The sequence below is a fragment of the Sciurus vulgaris genome (genome assembly GCF_902686455.1).
Source record: "Sciurus vulgaris genome assembly, chromosome: 6".
Lineage (NCBI taxonomy): Eukaryota > Metazoa > Chordata > Mammalia > Rodentia > Sciuridae > Sciurus > Sciurus vulgaris.
In genome coordinates this window covers 172,209,016-172,226,892 of record NC_136466.1, presented here as the reverse complement: position 1 = coordinate 172,226,892, position 17,877 = coordinate 172,209,016, and the positions used below count along the sequence as shown (strand labels likewise).

Below are 17,877 nucleotides of genomic sequence, written 5' to 3'. Positions count from 1 at the left end.
GCTCCCAAGTGCCATGCTGTGTGCCACACGCAGTCACCCGTGGGGCAGCGCACCTCCCGGCCGCTGCCTTCCTCCCTTGCCTCCCTTGTGCGCGCTCTGGGGCAGGCGCCACGTGGGGAGGCTCTGGGTGAGCCCACACGCACCTCTCTCTCCCGCTCATTCCTGGACAGCTGCATCTGCTTCAGCATCTGTGACCGCTGCTCCATCATCAAGGTCTTCTCGTAGGTGAATGCGGAAATGTCGTTCTCGACCTGCGTTGCACAGCCCTGACTGAACAGGGCGCCCAGCAGCCCAGGCCCAGAGCAGCAGCTGCCCTGCGCCCTCCCGGACCCTCCGACACCACCCGTGGGGGTGAGAGGAGAGGCGGCTCCCACACGCTGACTGAGCCTGCAGGCCCTGGGGGGTCCAGCAGCTGCTGTGGCTTTCTGCGTGCAGGCTTCGCCACACGGAGGTGAGGCCACAGCACACACCGCAGGACCCACAGGGGACAGCGTTCAGTGCCCCTGTCCAGGGACCCTGGCCTCCGCCCGCCACACCCAGAGCAGGCTTGCCCATCACACTCAGACACGGGAGATTGCCAGTCAGTCCCAACCATGGCTGACAATGTCACCCTGGGCGGTGGGGGATGGCCCTCAGCGGCCCTCTGAGTGGGCCAGCATTGTGGGCTGAGGGGCTGGGAGGTTACACCCACAGAAGCTGCAAGGTCCGGGACACGGCAGCTCTGCCTGCCTCCCTGTACAGCCTCTGCGTCCCAAGGCCTCATCTGCATGGCAGCTCTCGGACACAGGTGTGCCACCATGCAGAGCAGCCGGACCCCGAGAGCAAGCCCACAGCAAGGGCTGCGCGGGCTAAGGCCACTGGGCAGGTCACCAGCTCACAGTGGCCAAGGCTCGTTCAGATGCAGATACACAGTGCAGGACAGCGAGCCCCTCAGGAAAACTGGGGGACACTCAAGCTGCTCCTGACCCTGCGCGGCACCTACAGAGCAGGAGGAAGCCCACCATGGACAGCACGGCTCCACAGACAGACAGCAGACCAAGGGTCCGTGAGGCCTGGAGAGGGCCTCACTCCAGATCAGAGGGGCATGGATCCAGGAAGGACGCTGGGCTGTCAGCCAGCCCTGGGACGCTGCGTCCCCGAGCCGGGTCCCACCTCACTGCGGGGCAGCTCCCCCCGTCCCCCCAGCAGCTCTACTCCGGGGACAGGGCTGCAGATGTGCCTGAGCTGGACAGGGTCCATGCTCACTGGGGGTCATCCAGAACCAGGAGTCGCCTGTGTGGACTGGAAAGCCGTGACACGGCCAGGAGCAAGCCAGAGGCTCGGGCGCAGGGCGCCATGCAGCTGGTGCGCAGACACCCAGTAGCACGAGCACCTGGGGCCCGGGGGCCATGGTGGGGTGGGCGCCTGTCCTGCCCAGGCCTCCTTCACACCAGCCTCACTCTGGAGGTGCCTGGCACTCCGCGGACACTGTCCACAAAGTGCCCCGTCAGCAGCCTCGTCCTACGCCTTGTCCCAGGCTGACCCCGCTGACTGACTACCCTGTCCAGCCAAAGGCGGCTGGTCATGCCCAGCTGTGGGACTTGAGTCCAGCTCCTGTGGGCAACCACACCCAGGGGGCCTGAGCGGGCTGGTGAGGCAGGAAGCACCACGGGCGGCCTGCGGTGGCAGCTATCGAGGCCACACGGACCTCAGCCGGGGCACTGGGACATGGCACGCCCGCGACCCAGCCCCGCAGGGCTGCACACGCACCATCTCCACCACCTCCACCTCGGCGCTGATCCTCAGGTGGTACAGGAACACCTGCAGGTCCTTCTTCATCTGGATGCTGTTGTCGTCCACCTGGGCCACCGTGAAGATGCGCGTCCGGCACCTGCGCCACACCTGGGGACAGAGGGCGTCCCAGGCTGAGTGAGCTGCCCGTGCCACCGCCCGCGGGCTCCGGAGCCCGGCCCACCTTGTGCTGGCGCAGCAGGAAGGGCAGCAGCATGAGCATGCCCCCGTCGTGCACCACCCACCACACGTCGATGCTGCCTTCCCCGAGGCGCTCCTGGTTCTGCGGGAAGGAGTCGACGTTCTTGGCGACCAGCAGGGCCTGCTGGGCCGCCGTGGTGTCACGGACGGTGTCTGCGGAAAGAGGGGGCCGCAGCAGGTCACCGAGGACAGGCTGGCCGTGACCTCACAGGGCGGCCACAGGGAGTCAGGGTCCCCATGAGCCCCCCGCCCAGGCCGGGCATTGAGGGGCCCTAACATCACCAGGTCCGCAGGGCCCAGCCACAGGGCCTGAGTCACAGCTCAGGGACCCCCAGTGGGGGGACAGGGCTCTGGGAAGGGGTGGAGCTCAAGACTGCCCAGTGGCTGTTTGCTTGTCCAGTGACCGTGTGGCTCAGCCCTTCCACGGCCCCAAAGAACATGCGTGGCCTGGTGACCTCGAGACCAAAAAGGGCCGCTAGTGGCTACACCCACCGACGAAGTTCTTCCAGGAGAAAGGGTTGTCCTCCTGCTTCCAGGACTCAGGCCAGGCCATGAGCACCGTGTTGTGCTTCATGCCCCCAAGGCCCGCCGACTGGATCAGGTGCGACGTGCCGTCCCGCAGGTTGGAGGACACTACCAGCTGGCAGAAGCCTTTGGTCTTCTCCAGGCCCATCAGGAGCCGGATGTTCTGCAGGAGAGGGCAAGGAGCATTCACGCAGGGGCCCCACAGGAACCCGGCCCACAGCGGCCAGCCGTGCGGGCACACGTGAGGACAGACAGCACGCGGTGTGCTGGACGCGGTGAGACCCGCGGCACCCCACCAGGAGGGCCTTCAGAGCTGTCGTCCCCAGATCACCACTGCTAGTGGACCCCAGGTCACACGCCACCTGCCCAGCATGCTGGACATCATCTGAATGGGTCAGTGGACTTAATGGCTTCTGCAGAAGAATATGGGGGGGGGGTCCAGGAACAAGTCAGACACTGCTACTGTCACTGCCGTTCTGCCAGGGCCACGGCTGCCTGGCAGTGACCCCAGCAGCCAGATGTCAAGGGGGCTGGACATGCACGATCCGTGATGTGCTGCCACTGAGCTGTGGCTTCTGCCCTAGCAGCTGGGCTCCGGGGTCCCCACGGGGCATTGGGGTCTCAGCCACTGGGAGCGTGCTGGGCTCTGGCACCAGGAGGCACTGCCATGCAGCTTCAGACTCCTGCCTCCCCAGCCTCACCCTTTTGGAAAATGAATGCCTGCAGTGTGGACAGCCTGCTGCCCCGTCTCCAAGCGTGGAGACCCTGCCCGAGCCTCGTGACCACCAAGGTGGCACATTGTGCGGCACTGGACGAGGTCTGCAACTGAGCCGATGCGCGATGTTGCGATGCCACGAACATTTCACACTCAGGGGAAGTGAACTTGGGGGCCAGAAAGTAGACTGCAGAGGGTCCAGGGAAGTTCACGTCCCCATCCCAGAACCCGGGACATGACCAGATTTGGAAGGTGTCCTTGTGGAGGCAGCTGAGGCTCTCAGGGCAAGAGCGCTCTCCACCTGCCTGGACCCTGAATCCGCAACAAGTGTCCAGTCAGGCAGAGGCTGGACGAAGAGCAGAAGAGGAGGCGGGGAAGAGGGAGGCCGAGAGGGCCCAGCCCGGAGCCTCCAGAGCCAGACGTGGCAGGAAGGCGCCTTGGGAGCACAGCCTGCCCCGCTCACCTCAGATGCATCTGCAGACCCTCGACAAGTGGCTGCTGCCAACCTCAGGCCAGCAAGGCTCCGGCCCCACACGAGGCTCACGGCCACCCCCTGCCCCCCTCTGCAAATTCAGCTGCCGCCTGCATCAGCCCTGCAGTGACATCGGCTCACCACAGCTGCCCCGGGGCCCACCAGCCACTGACCCGGCAAAACCCTCCGCCTCCCTCCTGGCCTCACTCCCTGGACGCCTCCCACACGGACCCCCCAGGTGGGGCCGAGGCGAGGGGAGGGTTCCACGTTTAGAATCAGCTCGAGCCAGGAACTGCCTGATGGTGCTGCCCAAAGGGGAAGCCACCTGTGAGCACCCCAGAAGAGGGAGCATCCCGGCACAGGCCCAGGCCTTCCCACGACAGGGCCACTGCTGGGCCAGACGCAGGGGACCACCAGGCTAAGCCACCAAGGAGCCCCCTGCACCTCAGCAGGACGCCAATCTCTGGGACAACAGCCTCGGGTTAACTCTGGGTTCACATCAAGGGCAACCATGTCCAGACCCACGGTGTGCCATGAGCTGAGAGCCACCAGCCTCTCCTGCCCTCCCGCGGGCTCTGAGCTGTGCTCAGCTGCTTTCCAGGGACGACCACCACTGCCTTCAGCAGGCCTCAGCCCTCCCCAGCAACCTTCCCTGACAGGCCACCAGCCTGGACTGAGTGAGCAGCGGGTGAGGTGCGGGCACCCTGCAGGACACACCAGCACGACCAGGCACTCCTGGCCCGCAGTGGGGGGGACACTTGCAGACCCACCAACCCAAGAGGAAAGCGCAGGGTCTGAGCCGATCTGGCACTGACGCTGCCAGGGAGCAGACTGGGTTCCAATCGCAAAATGTCATAGGGAGGAGCAGGCAGTGCCAGGCCCCGGGCAGCAGCGGCCCTCACACCGCCAAGCCGACAACCGGCGCTCCAAACACTGGAGGGGCTGGGCCCTGGCGAGGGGCTCAGGTGCGAGGGTCAAGGCTGGACACCGGCCCCCGCTGCTGCAGTCACAGCCTCCCGCGGGGCAGCACGGGAGCAGGTTCCTCAGGTTCCACTCCTGCTGGTGTCAGACCCCAGCCTCTCTTCCTGACAGGGACAGCTGTGCGGCACACAGGACTGCTTCCACCCATGGAGGCTGACTGTGCGCTGGGAGACCCTCCGTGTGCTGCTGGGCAGGAAGCAGCCTGCCCACCCACCCTCTGCCCACCACCTCCTAGCCTGCTGCCCTCCCTCCACCTGCTGGTCCAGGACGTGCCCTCCAGCACCCCCTCTGTGCCCACCACCTCCTAGCCCGCTGCCCTCCCTCCACCTGCTGGTCCAGGACGTGCCCTCCAGCACCCCCTCTGTGCCCACCACCTTCTAGCCTGCTGCCCTCCCTCCACCTGCTGGCCCAGGACGTGCCCTCCAGCACCCCCTCTGTGCCCACCACCTCCTAGCCTGCTGCCCTCCCTCCACCTGCTAGTCCAGGAGGTGCCCTCCAGCACCCCCTTTGTGCCCACCCACCTCCTCGGCCTGCTGGGCCTCCATGTGCTGGTCCAGGTAGGTGCCCTCCAGCACCGAGCCCACGATGGTGAGGCCCTTGCCCGCCTTCAGCTGCGAGGCAAAGGACAGCAGGCGGGGGTGCTTCACACACTGCTGCGCATCCAGGTTCAGCATCACCAGCACCTGGGGCCTAGGGTACAGCAGGCACCATGGCGACACACAGTCAGGGCTGCCTCCAACGGGAAGGGCAGGGGCGGGAGGGACAGAAGGCAGGTAAGGCAGGCAGGAGGGGAGGTGCCAGGCTGCGTCTGAGGTCCCTGGAGCATGAGAATGGGCCTCCCCTGCTGGGCACACAGGCCAGGGCCTTCGGGGCAGGTGGAAGCCCTGGCACTGGAGGTGGCCTCTGCCCAACTCAGAAGTGTGAGCACAGCCAGCGGCCACACTCGCCGCAGGGACGCTCACCCCTTCTCCAGCCACTCTGCCTAGTGGCCTGTTGGGGCCCAGGACCCACCCTGGTGACCCATCATCTGTGGTGGCCCCACCAAGACCCCACGCAACAGGCTGAACAGTGCTCCCCAGGCGGGCACCCTGGCTCCCTTCGCCACCTGGGGCCGCGGGGCACACTCACCTCCAGTTCTTGGTGTGGGGGGGCCCATGCTCCAGGCGTAGCAGGGCGTAGCGGGCGGCGTTCAGAGACAGACCCCTAATGCCGTCCCCCCACTCCTTCTCGGCCCTGTGGGGACAGAGAGGTGCTGGTCCCAGCAGCACCCCTGGCCGGGCACCTGAGGATATCTGCAGCTTTATGGCAGGAGCACCCTCCAAAGGCAGGAGGGGCGCAGGGGGACTGTGGCACCAGGAGGTGAAGGTGGCAGGGACCACTCCCTGCACGGGACTGAGCAGAGCCACTGGGGCAGAAAGCAATTCAGGTACAAGACCCGGAGCTTGGGAGAGCCTCTGGCAGAGCTGGCCAGGGACCAGAGTTCCCTGTCCAGCTACCAGAAAAGGGAGGACACTTCTGCCCTGGGAGCCACCTCCATCAGGCCAGGTGGGTCTCCTGGGAAAGCCCAGAGGGCATGGAGCCCATGACAGAGAGGACTTGGACCAGACCACGAGGGCAGAGTTCAAGAGGAAGAAGGACATCACAGGCCGGAGGGATGAGCTGAGGGTGGTGGTCACTTCCCGCTTTCCCACGCTGCCCACTCTGGGCCAGGCTGGTCTCAGAGCCCTGGGGCAGGGGAGCCACGAAGCCAGGGTAGAGCGGGAGGGGCGCCCTCACCCGCGGTACTCGATGTACTTGTAGATGCAGCCAGCGATGAGCATGGCGAACAGGGCGTAGTACCAGGAGCAGATGAACATCAGGGCCAGGCACAGGCTCATGCCCAGGAAGGACAGGGTCCTGGGAGGCGCGCAGCTCAGGCACTGCCCGCCCACCCCCAGGTCCAGCACCCACTCGGCCACCCCCAGACACCGCCTTTCCCTTTCCCAGAGCCCTTCCCAAACGCCAGGGAAACATCCTGGCCCCCCGCTGACTGCAGGGCAGGGGCCCACGAGGCCCACGTGAGTCCTGGGGTGGACAAAGGGCACGAAGGCAGACAGACCGCAGGCTCCAGGCCTGAGGGCGAGTTCTGCAGGGCGGCAGCCAGCCTTGAGGACGTCCTCACCAGTGGTAGTACTTGAAGCGGGGACGCCAGTTGGGTGTGCGCAGCAGGGTCTGCACCGCGCAGGCCAGGTTCACAAACATGTAGCACATGAGGAAGAACCTGCAGCGGGGCACCAGGGACACCACTCAGCCAGGTGGTGGCCGCCTCTGCCCTCCATGGGGTTCCCAGTCTGCACCACGGTCCCCACCATGGGTCCCCAGTCTATACCACTGTCACCACCATGGCCCACCATGGGTCCCCAGTGTACACAACAGTCCCCCCATCATGGCCCCTGTCCATACCACAGTCCCCACCAGACAGTCCCTGCACGCCCTAGCCCAGGTGCAGTAGCAGATGGGTCTCATGGACCACCTGCCCTGCCATCTATGGCCACAACCAACAGGCAGCCCCACCACAGCAGCCTCAGCCAGCCACACAGGCCTTGATTCACTGCCAGCCCACAGCCACGTGACCCTGGGCCTGCTGCTCTGGCTTCTACTGCACCCTCCTGAATGCACAGCGGCCATGTCCCCATGCCCTCAACCCTGTGCCCTCACACGGCCACTCACATGGACAGGATGGGGGCCACGCTGTCCAGGGAGGCAATGAGGATGCCCGTCTCACAGATGAAGGTGGTGAGCAGCAGGGCCCAGGTGGGCTCCCCGTTGGCCTTCCCATGGCCAAACACCTACAGAGAGGGGGCAGGTGGGCTAGGGCAGGACAAGGGCTACCCGGTGCCACCAGATGACACAGAACAAGAGGAGCTGACCTCATAACCCAGGGCCAGGCCGGAGTCAGCTGGCCAGGAAGAAACCCTACCAGGGAGAGGCCCTGGGCCACCCTGCGCACCTGGAGCTCAGACCTGCCCCCAGGGTCAGAGGGAACTCGCCCCTCCTATGTGCTGGGGCTGGGGGCCTGAGGGTGGACCCAGGGCCTCCCTCGTGCTGAACAAGAGCTCCACTGCTGAGCTGTGCCGCCAGCCTCTTTATTTTGAGGCAGGTCTGCCAAGCTGCCCGGCCCCAGGTGTGGTGCGGCCCTGTGGCCTGTCATTGGTCTGCATGAACAACTTCCCATTCACCCCGCAGCTGCCCAGCCGCACCCAATCCCTTGCTGACACGGCAGTGGGCAACAGGGTGTCCTCCTCAGGCCGGGAGGACTGACAGAGGGCCACACACCTACTCCCAGGGCAGATCCCAGAGGCACCTGCAGGCCTGGATGCAAGGGCTGCTCTGCCCACCACAGTACATGCTTGCCCAGCATCCAGAGGGACAGTGACCCCAACAGAGTCAGGGCGGAACACGTGTCCACTCTCTATACCCAAAGGTCACAGCATAGGGAGCAGCCCCCCAGGGACCCTCGTGCACACGACCCCGGCCCCCCAGGGACCCTCGTGCACACGACCCCGGCCCCCCAGGGACCCTCGTGCACACGACCCTGGCCCTTCAGGGACCCTCGTGCACACGACCCCGGCCTTCCAGAGGTCTCTCAGCAGGGTAGCCAGAGATCACCTGCTCCGGCCTGGGCCGAGGGCTCACCTGCAGGAAGGGGACAATGCCATCGCGGGCGATGGCCTGCAGCAGACGGGGCGCTCCGGTCAGGCTCTGCAGGCCAGCACCACAGGTGGAGAAGAAGGAGCCAATGACAATGACCCAGGGGGACGGCCAGGCCAGCATGCCGATGACCAGGTTCCCTTGGAGGGCCTCTCCGAACCTGCAGGCAGAAGGTGGTCAGCACAGCTTCCCAAAGGTGAACTGAAGGCAGCACGCCCCTGACCCCACAAGACGGGTTCCTGGCCGAGGGGCAAGGGGGGTCCACAGAGGACAGCGAGCAGCCTGGACCTGAGACCCCCACCCGGCTGGACCGTGGGGCCCGCACCGCGTGGCTGGCACCCTGGGTGTTCTGGGGCCAAGGTCGCTGCTCCCTGCCAGGTCTCGCCTGGCAGCAGGGAAGCCCTGGCGAGCGGGAGCCAGGGCCCCTCCGCAGAGGCAGCCGTGCAGGGGCCTGTAGCACCACGCAGCCGGCAGCGAGCCTGTGAGCCTGAGGTCTGCAGTTCACTGCTCCACCCGCAGCTGGCCTCGCCCATCCTGGACCTGCGCCCCCGCACCTGCCTGCCGGGCATGGTGTTGCACCCAGTGGCCCCCCCAGGCTCAGGGCCCATGCTGGTGACTTATTAATGCTTGGTCAGGCAAGGGACAGTCGCCCCCAGCACGAGGGCTCCCAGCTCAGATGTGCAGCTGTGAGGCTCTAGGGTGGTTTCAATTTCAAAGCTGAAGCTGCCCTCAGGAAACAGGGTGCTGACCACACAGCTTGCCCAAGCCGCTGTGAAAACCAACGCACTTATCTCGTAAGACCACGCCTTCAATGCAGGCCCCAAAAAGCACTATGCAGGAGAGATCTGCAGCCAGGTCAAGGTCGTCAGTCCAGACACAGTACAGCGGGCCACAGGGGCAGGGTGACGCATCGGTCAGCAGGGTCTGACCAGGCTCCAGGTGGGCCTCCCAGGCCAGGGCCCCTGGAGTCCCCATCCCCACACCCTGACCTGCGGCCATGCCTGGTCCCATGGTCCTCAGGTCCTCCCCACTCTCTGCCTGGGGCTCCAGGTGGTCAGGATGTGCCTGGCCTGCAGCGTGTGCACTGGGGACCACAGGAGATGCTGACCGTGAGGACAGACCTTGGCTGGAAGGAAAGAGCCCTGAGTCCTGAGCCCATGGCCCTGCTTCTCAGAGCCCACCCTGGTCAGTGTGCACACCGAATGCTCAGCTGTGCCACACGCATCCAGCCAGACGCGAAGTGCGGACGCTGCCAGACTGCAGGTCAACGCCATGTCACGGGGCCAAACATGAGGGAGTCCAGCTGTCACGTCTGGCTTGGGCCATCGCGCCATGGCAGCCCCAGCTCCAGGGAGGGGGCAGACACAGCCAGACCCATGCAGACCCAGGAAGCCCACCGCAGGCTGCTGCCATGCGAGGGGGAGGCCAGGACCCTCCCAAGGATACAGATAAAAGATGTGGTCACGATGGCCAAGATGGTCCCCGTGGGGATGGACTTCTGGGCGTCCTTGAGGTCCCCAGAGCGGTTGGATCCTGCCATGATGCCTGTGGAAGCAGAGACGGGAGGAGCTGACGTGACAGACAGCCCTGGAGAGACTCGCTAGAGGCCGCGTAAGGACAGGCCACTGTACCACAGGCAGCTGCAGGCACTGTCCCTGTGGACGAGCTGGCCCAGGGATCACGGCCCAGGCCTCGCTTCTCCACTCGGCAGGACGCCTGCTGCAGGGGCCCAGGGCAAGGACCCCAAATGCCCAAGTCGTGCGTGAGACGGAGGTCCCAGTAACCAAGCTCAAAGCAAGGCCAGCGGGGGGTCCCCAACATGCCCAGGACCCCGCGATCTTGGTTCGCCCTCTGGGTCCCAGGTCAGAGGCTCCAGGAGGACAGAGCCCAGTGCTGACCAAATTGCAGCCTGATGGTCCCCAAGGGTGGCAGGAACAAGCCCTGAGACAGCTCTGGCCCTGCCAGGTCAGCCCTGGGTCAGCCTCTCCCTCCAGACCCACAGGACCAGCCACCACAGCGCCCAGCACTGCTCGGGCAGCACCAGCTGCTCCCTGTCTGTGAAGCCCAGCTGCAGCGGATCCACCCCGGGGCTGACTAGAAGGCGGATGGACGGCCGCGGGACCTGAGCGGGGCGCCACCAGCAGCCACGCTGGGCCACTCCACACGTGCCCAGGGGATCTGCGCTGGCGGGGGAGGGGAGTGGGGCACAGGGAGGGCCAGAGGGAGCACAGGAGCCTCACCCGTCACGGAGGGGAAGTAGATGCCCAAGAGCATGGTGAAGTGGGTCATGATGTCCGTGAGGACGTAGGGCAGCCCGCCAGCCCGGCTCTCCTCGGACACCGGCACAGACGGCACGCCCTCCTTCTCCACAAAGGCCCCCTTGTCCGAGTACGTGCTCCACAGGTTGTCTGCAGGAGGGCAGGCGGGCAAGGAGACATCCTCCTGAGGCTGCGGAACTTTCTGTCGGAGCTCCCTGGGGGCCCCCAGGCCACTGTGGAGGCCTGCGACCGCTCACTGACCCGAGGCTCCACCCGCGATGGAGGACGCCCACTGGGAACCACGTCGGGGAACCCCCTTCCCAAACCTGAGCAGAGACTCCAGCACTGGGAACCTCGCGCCCGTGCTCTGAATGGCATCTGCGTCCTGGGGCACTAAGTGCAAGCCCCTCGCCAACCGGGAGGGCCCAGAGACTGCGGGCACTTGACCAGGTGCATCAGGTACCCCACCATCCACAGACCCACCAGGCAGACCCCTGTTGGGCCCGCACAGCCTGATGCTGCCGACACACCACGGGCCCTCCCCACAGGCCACCTCCTGGCCACTCGCCCCTCCATGCCCCACGAAGCTGCCGCCATGGCCCACTCAGAGGGCCCCCTCCTTGGGCCTCAGCACAGCCTCCAGCACAGACACACACACTCTCAGCCAAACAAGAGAAGCAGCCGCAGCCCAGCCGGCTTGTGCCCTCCTAGAACTGCCCCGTCCCCGAACACCAAGCCCGTCTCCCAGGGCCAGGGTGCAGCCAGCAGCTCTTCATCATGTGGCACCATAAAGACATCAGTCAGCCTAGAGGTGGACTTGCTGGCCTACACACATTTGGCTTCTTTAGCCCGGGGAGGGCCAGGGCCACATGGGGGCCCACAGCTGGTCGGCAGCAGCTGGGGAGTGCTGGCCTCGGACAGACGTGCCCACAAGACAGCACCCGGCGCCCTGCTGAGACGTGCCCCGGCTTACCCAGGAGGACGCCGCTGGCCACACCAGGGATGCCCTGGATCTCGGTGACATTGTTCTGCACAAAGTACTCGTCACAGGAGGCGCCGGGGCTGGAGCTGTTGCAGAAGAGGCTCCAGAGCGCGGTGGTCACGGTGCCGTTGCTGGCGACGTGCGTCTTGGCACAGGCAGCGAAGCTGCGCTTGGCGAGGGTCCGGTTCCCGAGGAGGCAGACCCTGCATGGGACAGCAGACCCCTGCCATCACCACGCTCCGGGCTGGTCCTGCGGGTGACGTGCCACACCTGCCATGACTGCAAGGGCCACACACCAGGGACCAGCACCTCCTCCAGGTCGCGGCAGCTCAGGACTGTTCAGGGCTGCCTGGCAGCCTGCCCCCCCTGGGTGCCCTCCATGCAGCGAGAGGGTGCAGCCCAGGCCCCAGGCCCCGCCCACACATCACAAGGGCCAGGCCCCTCCTGTCCTGCTCTGGGCTGGCGGCCCTCCCTGAAGGCCCACTTACTAGGTGATGCCGGCCACCCCAACAACCTTCTCATCCCAAAGGGAGACGAGGAACAAACCCACAGGAGGGCCTTCCGTGAGGTGCGGGGGGCAGGGCACTGCAGGGGCAGGAGGGCACACCGGGCAGCCCCACTGCCCAATGTCCCCAGGCTGCCGGCCACCAGGGCTGAGCAGGGCCTGCACCAGCCTCCGGTCCCTACGGTGCACGCAGACCCACAACCCACGACCCACAGGACCACCTGGCACTGGCTTCTCCTCCAGGGAGGGCGGGACCACCCCAGGACGCAGGCCCGTGCCGGGAGAGGAGCCAGGGCAATGGAGGCAGGACCTGAGGCCCCCCAGCGAGGGCCACCAGGGGACGCCCACACTCACGGGATGTCCGGCGGGTCGAAGGCAGTCTTGATGACACCGGCGTAGATGGCCAGGATGGAGAGCACCACGCAGGCCAAGAAGACCAGGGCCAGTTTGTTGACGTACTTCACGCCCACGAAGACCACCACGGCCATGAGCGCCAGGGTGCAGCTGCCGTAGACACGCATGTTGTGCAGCAGCGCGGCAGCCTCGCCACCCGCCTCCGTGGCCTGGAAGATGGCCGCGCTGGGGGAGATGTAAGTCTGTGGGGAGCGAGGCAGCTGAGCACGGCCTCCCGCCCGGGGCCCTCCTCTGTCCTGGGACCCCAGAGACCGGGGCTTCCCCAGGCCCCTCCGAGCCTCAGGATATACACTAGAAGCCCTGGTGCAGACCCTCTGCACAAACCTCAGGCAGCGGGTACAGCTTGCGACCGGCAGTGCTTCCGGACCAGGAGGGAAGGCCGTCCCTCACCTTCAGAGTGGCTGTCCTGGCCCAGACACCCCTTGGCAGAGAGGCCACGTGGGAAGGGCAGGGTTCCAGCCACAGCCCTAGGAAGGCAGGCAGCACCACCGCCCTCCACCAGTGGCAGCCCAGCTGGCTGCAGCCAGAGAGCACCGGTGACCAGCCTGCCATCGGCAGCCCTGCCTGGGTGCCGCCCTGCAACCAGCAGACACTGGCCGGGCAGAGGGCAATAATCCAGAGTCTAGCTGCTTGGGTGCGGCCAGCACCCACAGGTGCATGAGGAACTTGCTAGAAATGTAACTGGGGTCCACCTGATGCTTCGGATGCAGCCCTGGCTGCTCTGCCCCTGCAACTGATTCGTAAAATGGACGCGTTGCCTTCTCTGCCTCTCTCCCAGCTCCTCCTAACCTCTCCCTGCTCCTCCTAACCTCTCCCTGCTCCTCCTAACCTCTCCCTGCTCCTCCTAACCTCTCCCTGCTCCTCCTAACCTCTCCCTGCTCCTCCTAACCTCTCCCTGCTCCTCCTAATCTCTCCCTGCTCCTCCCTAATCTCAGGGGAAGCAGGAGTCCTTTCTTCCCCATCCTAGGCAGTTATCTGTCCCTGAGCACACACCCACCACAGGAGCCAAGCCATCCAGACTTGGAGATGACACCAGATCTCAGCAATGACGTCTCCCTGATCAACACATGAATCACGGCTCCAAAGAGAACACGTGGAGTGTAGCCTTGGAGCCTCCTCTTCAACAGCCCCCATTCCTGCTGGGGGAACACAGCCTCGCAGCCTCTGGGACAGGGGTCCCCTGTGCTTCTCCTTGGCAGGCAAAGCATTAAACCTTCTTTTTCCTTTCTCTCAAAAGTGTGTCCTCATTTGGGATTGGCATCAGGGACAAGGACCAAGCTTTTGGTAACAGAAAGTCTCAGGCCTTGGTCCAGACCCTGACTCAGAACTTGCGTGGTCCAAGCTAGGTGTTCCACGTGTGAGGGAGCAGGGAGGCCTCCTCCACAGGTGGGCGCCATGGGAGCAGTGGCCAACCCCATAGCTGAGCTCCCTCTGCCTCCCCAGGCTGGGCCCAGGACCAGCCACTGCCCCAGCTCCAGCTTGGGGTCCCTGTCTTCTGGAAGCATCTTCTCTGGGATCAAGCAAGGGTGGGGAAGGGCAAGGTCCCCTGGACTCAAGGCCAACAGGCCGTCTCTGGCCTCTGAGAGCCAGCAGGACACTCCTGCTCCAGAGTCCACTAAACACCCAGTGTGAGCACTTCAGCTTTTGGGGGAAAGCCTTCTGCTAACCATGCAGAACGTCTGCCAGCAGCAACAGCAGCCGAGCAGAAACACGTCACCCAACAGGCTGCATCGAAAAGCAGGGACCTCGGGAGAGGCCGGGACCCTGTCACGGGGCCACACTGACACCAAGGCTCAGACGGCCCTGATGGGTTCTCTCGGCAAGCATGGGGCTCCTAGCGGAGAGGTAGTAAGCGTGTTCCAAGGGACGCCTGCCACAGCTGACAGCCGGCACCCGGAGCTCCATCTGCAGCCTAAGCCAAGGAGGCAGGGGTTCGGCTCTGGAGCCCAACAGGCAGCAGGGTGCAGGGCAGGGTGCAGAGGGGCACGTACGCCAAGGGGGGGCGTGGGTGGGGCCCTTCCAGCACCATGCAAACAGGCCTCAGCGAGGGACCCCAACCACAGCACACTCACCAAAAAGATCTCGATGGTGCCCAGGATGTACATGGCGCCTGCAAACGTGGTGCCCAGGTAGAAGCAGAGGCCCACGGCCCCTCCAAACTCGGGCCCCAGCGACCGGGATATCATGTAGTATGAACCTCCAGCTACAAGCAGCAGAACGAGAGAAGCCCATGAGGGGCGTCTCCCAGTGGACTGGGACAGCAGAGCAGCATGCTCATGGGCAAAGCAGGGGCCCCGAGAAGGGACATGGCCCAGCCCACCCTCAAGGCTGCAGGCAGTGCTGGAGAGGCCCTCGCCCTGTGAGCCCAAGCGTTGCTTCCTGTGGAAAGAGGCTGGCGCAGGCAGCAGTCGGGGCCATTGCACCCCAGAGCCCAGTGGCTCCCACCGAGAGGGCCACGTGACTCTAGTTTAAAAAAAAGAGCAGAAGCAAGGTCCTTGAGGAGCTGCTTGGTGTGTTCCATGTCACCTTAAAGAGTCCCCAGTGCACAGGGTGGCCACGGCCTGACATCCCTCCCTGGTCCATCCACTGGCGACATGGCCTGAACTCATACCATCCAGCCTCAGCAGGACACCAGGAAGGTCCAGAGCACTCCTGGGGTGCACCCTTCCCCTACCCGTCCCCCTGCCTGGACAGCCTCGCCAGACCAGCACCATGTCCTCCAGCTGGCTGAGCTGAGGAGGGGGCTGGGGCGGGGAGGCCAGCAGCCCAAGAGTACCAGGAGGAGCGGGTGCAAAGCAAGCTTGGCCGCTCATACGAGGCTCCCCAAGGGCAGGGCGGCCGCGTGCTCAGTTCACCACCCAGCCGTGAACCAACGGGCTTGCTAACTACCACATGTTGACTAGCATGGCACTGCTCCTCGTTCACCCCAACGGGAGACTGCTGCTCTCCCGGAGGACCCCATGGCAGGGCCAGCGGGTTGCGGCCCCACACAACCCCGTTCTGCTCACTCCCCGCAGGGGACAGACACACAGGCGGGATCCCAGGCTCAAGCGGCAGAGAAGCAAGAGGAACAGGACCGAGGCCAGCCCAGCACACAGCTGCACCCACGCCCTGCACCTGGCCACCCACCTTCTCAGTATCACTGCACACTGGGCACTTGGGCCTAGTCTTAAAAATGGCTCAATTTAAAAGAGCCAATGGTCTACGGCAAATCAAAACTCAGAATCCAAAGGAGGCCTTGAGCTCACCATAAACACCAGCCCCTCTGTCCCAGGAACAAAGGCCACTCACCAGGTGGCCTCCCCAGCAAGTGTCCCAGGGTGACAGCCAGCGCAGACATGGGACACACCTGCCCTGCACTGAGCCAAGCACACAGAGGCTGGCCACTGCCCACACACAGCGCACCGACACCCAGAAAGGCCCAGACCCTGTTGAGAAGCAGGTCCGCCTCCTGGACAGGGAAGTCCATCCTCAGTCACAGGGGATAGCAGGCAGGTGAGGATGTGTCTGCACCAGGGCCTGAGAATGGCCCATGTTTTGCAAGCCCTGGGCAGCACATGCCCATGCCGCCCTCGAAGGGTCAAGGTCCACATCACGGTCACCATGACGGCGGAGAGCACTCAGCACCACATGCACGTAGCTCAGGTACCGCAATGGGCAAGGCTCACCCAGACCCACGGCAGGACCTCACCTGGAACCACACCGTTGGTGGCGATGGCGCTCATGGAGATGGCAGTCAGCATTGTCTGCAGAGAAAGGCTGCCTTTCAGAACAGGTGCTCTCTGAGCTACTCTGACAAGCACGGGACCTGAGCTGCCTGGGGCCCAGCCACGCACTCCAGGGCTCCTGATCTCAAAGGAACCACTGAGTGACTAGGATCAAGAGCTCAGGCCCCCAGGACATCAAAGTGCAGGTCCCCTGGACACCTGGCTCAGACTCCCTGGCTCTGCCCCTCCCTGCCCACCACAAAGCCTCACCTTGCACCCACAGGGAAACCCTGGATTGGGATACTGCCCAGCCCTAAAGGTGGGCTCCATCTAAGTGCCCATCTACCCTAGGGACCCAAACTAGGAGTCCATCTATGCCTACCCATGGGGCACAGGAGAACCCTGTCTAGTACCCACAGGATACAGGCAGCCCCATCTAGTGCCCACCTCCCCCGGGGGCACCATGGTGTTCAGGTGAGCCACGGAGGGCCCACCTCCAGCTACCTGCCCCTGCTCAGGAGAGCCCATCTGTGGGCACCAGGAGTGACCACACAGCCAGGGACAGGCAGCGAGGCCCGGGGTGGTGCTGAAGAGAACTCCTGCTCAGCTGTGTGGCCCTGTTATCCCAGAGCGGGCACGTCCGGCCACTCCAGGACCGAACAGCTGCTCCTAAGCAGAGGCGGCTCTGGCACTGCAGAGGACAAACAGCCGAGGCAGCCGGGGAGGCAGAGACTCGCAGGCCACCGGGGAGGCCCTGGCGCGCCCAGTCTGGGCCTGAAGGAGTGGCTGGCTGGGCCCGTTCTCTACGACAGGGACCTGGGGTTCCGGGGGCCCTGCTGGCAGCGTCACATCCCCTGGCGGCCCAGCGGCACTGGCATGTGACACCCGGGGACTGTAAAGGCCCCACGGTGCGCCGGGCAAGGCCCCGGGGGACAGAAACAGCAGCTTCTCCAGGCGCGGGAGGCCCCCGCCTGCTCCCCAGACAGGCCATGCTGAGGACGGAGCCCCAGCCAGTTGCCCAGAGACTCGGGCCCACTGCAGCTCCCCACGGGAAGGACCCGCCCTCGGGCCCCCGGGAGGTGGCCACTCACGCAGGTGCAGCACAGCGAGACGATGAGGAAGGACTCCAGCACGCCGGCCGCCCCCACAATCCAGGTCAGGCGCAGGAAGAGGATGACCCCCAGGATGTTCTGCAGGCAGGGCAGGTAGACGCCGATGAAGGTGCCCATGCCCGGGGCCTGCAAGAGAGCACCACTGTTCAGGCAGCCGCGCCCGCGGCGGCCAGGCGGGAAGGTGGACGCTCCCGCCGAGCCCCAGGCGCCCCACTCCCGGGCCCTGGGGGTCCTGGGAGCACAGGACACTCTGGGCCTGAAAGTCTGGAACCTAGTTCTGAGCCCCAGGAGACCCGGCAGCGAGGTCCACGCTGGGCCTGGGCAGCCACACACAGGAAGCTGACCCAGGGCAGCACCCTCCCAGGGCCTGGGCACCAGCACTTGCGGTGCAGATGAGAGGAGGGTATGCTCTGACCCCTGCAAGCCAAGTGGGCACAGGAAGGTCTGACCTACGGTATGAAATGGCCCATAGACAGCAGGATACCAGCTCGATACCTCCAGGCAGAGAAAAGGCTAGGCAGCCTCCAGGGCGGGTGGCGGCCTGC

The 17,877-nt window shown here is 65.1% G+C and overlaps 1 protein-coding gene across 3 annotated transcripts in view; it reads right to left on the bottom strand.

Moving 5' to 3' along the window:
* The window catches only part of SLC12A7 (solute carrier family 12 member 7), a 67,966-nt gene that overhangs the window by 5,459 nt on the left and 44,630 nt on the right, over positions 1 to 17,877 (bottom strand). For all 3 annotated transcript variants that reach the window (XM_079144522.1, XM_079144524.1, XM_079144523.1), the window contains exons 4-21: positions 17,312 to 17,458; positions 16,205 to 16,259; positions 14,586 to 14,716; positions 12,454 to 12,695; positions 11,586 to 11,797; positions 10,595 to 10,762; positions 9,801 to 9,899; positions 9,142 to 9,199; positions 8,340 to 8,514; positions 7,374 to 7,492; positions 6,826 to 6,924; positions 6,441 to 6,560; positions 5,793 to 5,897; positions 5,186 to 5,354; positions 2,464 to 2,659; positions 1,955 to 2,124; positions 1,750 to 1,881; positions 144 to 251 (exon numbers count right to left, since the gene is read on the bottom strand). In XM_079144522.1, the coding sequence (XP_079000648.1) occupies positions 144 to 251; positions 1,750 to 1,881; positions 1,955 to 2,124; positions 2,464 to 2,659; positions 5,186 to 5,354; positions 5,793 to 5,897; positions 6,441 to 6,560; positions 6,826 to 6,924; positions 7,374 to 7,492; positions 8,340 to 8,514; positions 9,142 to 9,199; positions 9,801 to 9,899; positions 10,595 to 10,762; positions 11,586 to 11,797; positions 12,454 to 12,695; positions 14,586 to 14,716; positions 16,205 to 16,259; positions 17,312 to 17,458 (2,505 nt within the window). The remainder of the gene's footprint in view (positions 1 to 143; positions 252 to 1,749; positions 1,882 to 1,954; positions 2,125 to 2,463; positions 2,660 to 5,185; positions 5,355 to 5,792; positions 5,898 to 6,440; positions 6,561 to 6,825; positions 6,925 to 7,373; positions 7,493 to 8,339; positions 8,515 to 9,141; positions 9,200 to 9,800; positions 9,900 to 10,594; positions 10,763 to 11,585; positions 11,798 to 12,453; positions 12,696 to 14,585; positions 14,717 to 16,204; positions 16,260 to 17,311; positions 17,459 to 17,877) is intronic.